The following is a 4,647-nucleotide window of genomic DNA, read 5'->3' as shown; positions in this document are numbered from 1 at the left end:
CTGCCTGAGGTCGTTTTCTGTAGCCTGGTTCTAAGTCAGAGAAAAACAAGAGGACTGTTCTTGGAAAAGGCGATTGGTGGGGCAGCCTGGAGTCTTTGGTTCAATGCAGCAGGAGGTGGAAAGCTGGGGAGATGGACTTGGCTTCTCCATCTTTTACGGATCCTTCCACTGATCTAGTCATGAATCCAGAGCCAAAAGTAGTCCTTTGGGTCATGACAAGAACGATATTCTTTTTTTTTTTTTCACAAAAAAAGCAGTAATTTTTATTTTAATGCATCCTTTCAATCAACAATCTAAAATGGTTATGCCTGTTTGTACTCATCAACCTGAGTACCCACAGAGAAAGAAAGTGAAAAATAGAAACAAAGCTTGAGTACATGTACAGGGAGCAGTGTTGACAGGAAGGGAGGAGTTGAAAAAGAAAAGAATTAAGATATACTATGTACAGGAACAAATCCCTTACGATGATGTCATCTTTATATATGAAAACTATGTATTAATAAAAAATAAAATCAAAACATTTTTAAAAACCCCATAAAAGTTTCCCCACACCCTTGAATACATATGCTGGAAAATCTGATCAGTTGCTTCTCGTATGAAGGAACAAAGTAGCTTCCACAGAAACCTGTAATTTTAATACATTCATTAATCTTTTTATAGTGTTTAGATTCTTCCTGTTATTTTAGAATTCTCAGGATCAAGTCCAAATCCTTTGAAATGCTATATAAGGCCATCTCTCAGATGTGGGTACAGGATATCTCCCGGTAAAGTCTATGTTTTAGTCATAAAAATGTCCTGGCACTCATCTGAACAGGTCAACTACAGTCAAGCCATGTGATTTTGTCTATGCAAACACCCCAAAGTACTCATGGCCCCCTTTTCCACAGTAATGAAATGTGTAGCTGGGTCCTTGGACTGGAGACTTTCCTAGCATCTCTTGCAGCTAGAACTTGCAGCCAAAGTACGAAGAGTGAAAATGATTCACGTATCCTTCTGGTTGTTCCTGTAAAGGGAAGGCCTCATCCTTGTTTTTTGAGGTGATTTCATTATGTAATTTGGGCTGGCCCTGAACTCACTCTATAGCCCAAGCTGGCCTAGATCTTGCAGTGATTCTCCCAAGTGCTGGCATTAACAGGTAGACACCACCATGTCTGACTTATTTGATGGTATTTCTTCATTTATATGTCTTTTTCTTCTATGTAAGTGTCTTAAGAACAGGAACATACTTTAGTAAGTATGTAGCATAAACTTAAATGTTTGTTGAGTAAATCAAATTATGTGAACCACCATGGGAGCATCTAATTTATAAAAAGACAACAAATTTTAAAGTAGACAAATTACCATTTTCAAAAAAGCATCAAAAATGAATGTATTTAACCATACCTAGCTGATAACAGAGCAAATAAGGTGAATAGTAATTCATGCTATAACATGTTCAATGAACTGAAAGCAGAAAAGTGGTTGGAGGAAGGTAGAGAACTCTGTCTTGTAAGAATTAGAACCGAGGGGCTCCATAATCATCTGGCATCCTCTCGATGTTGTATCTGTGGTTAGAAATGTACATGATAGGAACTCCAGGGATCTTCCGGATTCTCCGTTTAAGGTCCCGATCAACCGTGGCCACAATGTAACACTTGTGCTGAGTTACTCTCTGCACTAAGCAGTCATTTGCATAGGTCCCTTTATGTGTACAAGGTAATCGTTCAAATCGTGGATCCTTGGCAATCCTTAGAGCCACTCGATACTTCTGTCCCAATTTCTCAATTTCAGCCATAACACAGTCAGTTATACAAGGGATACACTTGGCATATAGACAGTCCATCATCGATATTCTCTCCTTGTGTCTTTTACTAGTTTCAATTCTATGGGTCTAGCAAGACCCAGTTAAGTTACAAGGTAGAAATGCACAGTTCCTTTTGAATGGGTTTTTATGGATTCCTTTAGATATTGCAATTTAAAACCACTCAGGCTCATGGTCTTAAAATGTTTCGGGTGCCCTTTTTAAAATGAATAAAAGGTGCCACCAAAGAACTGGAGTTGGCCAATATGTGGTTTGAAGTTGTGACGACAGGAAATTCTACTAATATTGAGAAACCGTCTTCTTGATGGATTATGGGCCAGGAATGTAGGATTCCTCAAAGCCCAGAAATGGTTTCATAAAATGTTCTAAAACAAATACCTTTTGAGAGTCTCTTCTCTCAGCTGCCATCCATATATTTGGCCATGTGCAGAGATGGTTAAGTAAGTGGAGAGGCAGACAGAGAAAGAGGGTCCTGTGTCAGCCATCAGTTGAATATTTTCCACCTGTGGAGACAAGACGTAACCACAGCGAGGCTGTCTGGTCGGTGCCCCTGGTCAGTCTTGTGGAGACTCTCTCCCAAGTGGCTCTGTGCGTACATGGATTGGTTCACTCATCAGTCAACAGCTCACTGGTTCACACGCGTACATCTGTCTGTTTCATAGTGCTGATGCACCACTGTGGCTCAAAACAAGCACACATAGCACCCATTTCTGGAGTTCATGAAGTTTGAAATGGGTCACACAGGGCAGGGCTGGGTGTCTTACAGAGCGTCCCAGGGGAGATCTTTTCCTACTTTCAGGGGAGCCTGCATCACTTGCTCCTGGCCTCGTCCTCCATCTTCAAAGACCATTGCTTTGAAAGTTACTTATTCACATGGCTTTCTCCACCCTTCTCCTACCCACCTCTGCTGTGGTCCCTGGTGATCGGGATCACCCCAGGACACCCCGTCCATGGCAAGGCCCCTACGTCTGCTTGCCATGGAAGCCACGCACTCAGGTTTCTGCATGGAAAACTTGTAGATACTGTGCAGATTCAATAAGCTGTTATTTAGCACTGACCAAAGTTTGGCAAGTAGAGTTGTCACTGATTCAGTTCTGAACTAAAATAATATATCCATATGCTTGGAAATATCTTTTGGAGCTCCCCTCAGCAGGATGAGAATATTACACTCCTATTTTGCCTTCCTTTCGTGTTTCATGTTCTATCTCTTGGTGCTTATTACGTATTATATTGTATGTGCATATTATACATATTGCATATAACAGTACAAATGCCACATATTTTATTATACACATTCTATATGTAGATTATACATACACATTTTATTTTGTACATATAATATATACTATATTACATATGTATAATGTGTAATATATGTAATATAATATGTACATTATACCTATGTAATATAATACATAGTATTATATGTATATTACACGTTATAAATATATATTATATTATACACTATGTAATATATGTATAGTATATAATATAACAGTACAAACTATGTAATATATGTATAGTATTAATATAACAGTACAAATTGTATACAAATAATATATAATATACATATTATATATTATATGCAAATTATAGTTTATTTCACACATATAAATTACATATGTAAATTACATATTATACATATGTAATATAACTACAAATGCTATACTGTATATTATATATATTATATAGTATATACAGATTATACAAACACTATTTTTATACTGTACATAGATTATACATATACTTATATCTTTATGCATATTGTACTACATTACATATAATATGTATATTCAATATACAATATTTATAAATATTGTACTACAGTACATATTGTACTATATTACATATAATACATGTATTCTACTATAGTATATTATTAGGATTAGAATATTATATATAGCATATGATTTACCATACATATAAAATATGCATCAGTGTATATATAATGTATCTGTACAATGTGTGTATATGCATACATGAATATGTATGTATATACTGACATACTTATGTCAGTTTCTGTAGGTTTGTGACATGTAAATTTTGTTTTGGATATGCAGTTACATCTTCTATGCTTTTTCTTGCAAAATGTGAAATATGCGAAAATGAAAGATTAATCAGTACACAAGTGTTAGCAGGGACCTGGGGCTGGTGAGCCCCTCCCACCATAAGAGGGTTCATGCATGCTTGAAATTGTATTTTTTTATGGTGTGAAAGACTCCAGCACAAAGGATTCTTGCTGGGTGTAGTGGCCCGTGCCTGTAATGCCAGCTACTGGGAAGGCTGCAGGAGAAAGATTACAAAATCAAGGCCAGCCTGGACAACATAGGAGGATCTTGTCTCAAAACTGAATAAATTTTAAAAGACTGAAGACATAGCTCAGTACCTAGCATGCACAAAGTTCTAGTGTAGATCATGTGCTTAACACGTACAATGCCCTGGGTTCATCCCCAGCACTAGAAATTAAAAAAAAAAAATTAAATGCCCCTAAAGTTTCATAAGTTGTTTTTTTTTCCTTTATGATTTGAAAAACAAATTATAGCATTTTAAGGATCCCTGCAAAATACTGTGGGTTTTAGGTGGTGTGGCTAGCAATAGGTCTGGCGTTCATACTGCTAGGGCTACCTATGATTTCTTTGTGCTTCAGGATGTATTCACAATATCTGGCATTTTTGCTGTCTGGTATTCAGCTGGTGGAAAGTTCACTTCATACGTGCAAACGCACATTTGTCTTCCCCTGCCACCTTCCAGAAATGCAATTATTTCCTGGAATGTCTGATTTTCTTTCTTTCTACAGTAACAATAGCACATGCTTTCCGAAGAATGCACTACATTATTTATTCTTC

At 36.9% G+C, this 4,647-nt stretch overlaps 1 protein-coding gene across 1 annotated transcript; it reads right to left on the bottom strand.

The window, feature by feature from the left end:
* Positions 1 to 227: 227 nt before the first annotated feature.
* On the bottom strand, positions 228 to 1,825 carry LOC100732999 (rRNA-processing protein FCF1 homolog). The gene has a single exon (XM_063242758.1). The coding sequence runs from the start codon at positions 1,823 to 1,825 to the stop codon at positions 1,496 to 1,498; it is 330 nt and encodes a 109-aa protein (XP_063098828.1). The 3' UTR covers positions 228 to 1,495.
* Positions 1,826 to 4,647: the final 2,822 nt, after the last annotated feature.

This window comes from Cavia porcellus, unplaced genomic scaffold (genome assembly GCF_034190915.1).
Source record: "Cavia porcellus strain 051 isolate PalLab524CR breed Dunkin Hartley unplaced genomic scaffold, mCavPor4.1 scaffold_33, whole genome shotgun sequence".
Taxonomy (NCBI): Eukaryota; Metazoa; Chordata; class Mammalia; order Rodentia; family Caviidae; genus Cavia; species Cavia porcellus.
The sequence above is the reverse complement of the archived record's forward strand: the minus strand, read 5'-3'. Positions and strand labels throughout refer to the sequence as shown.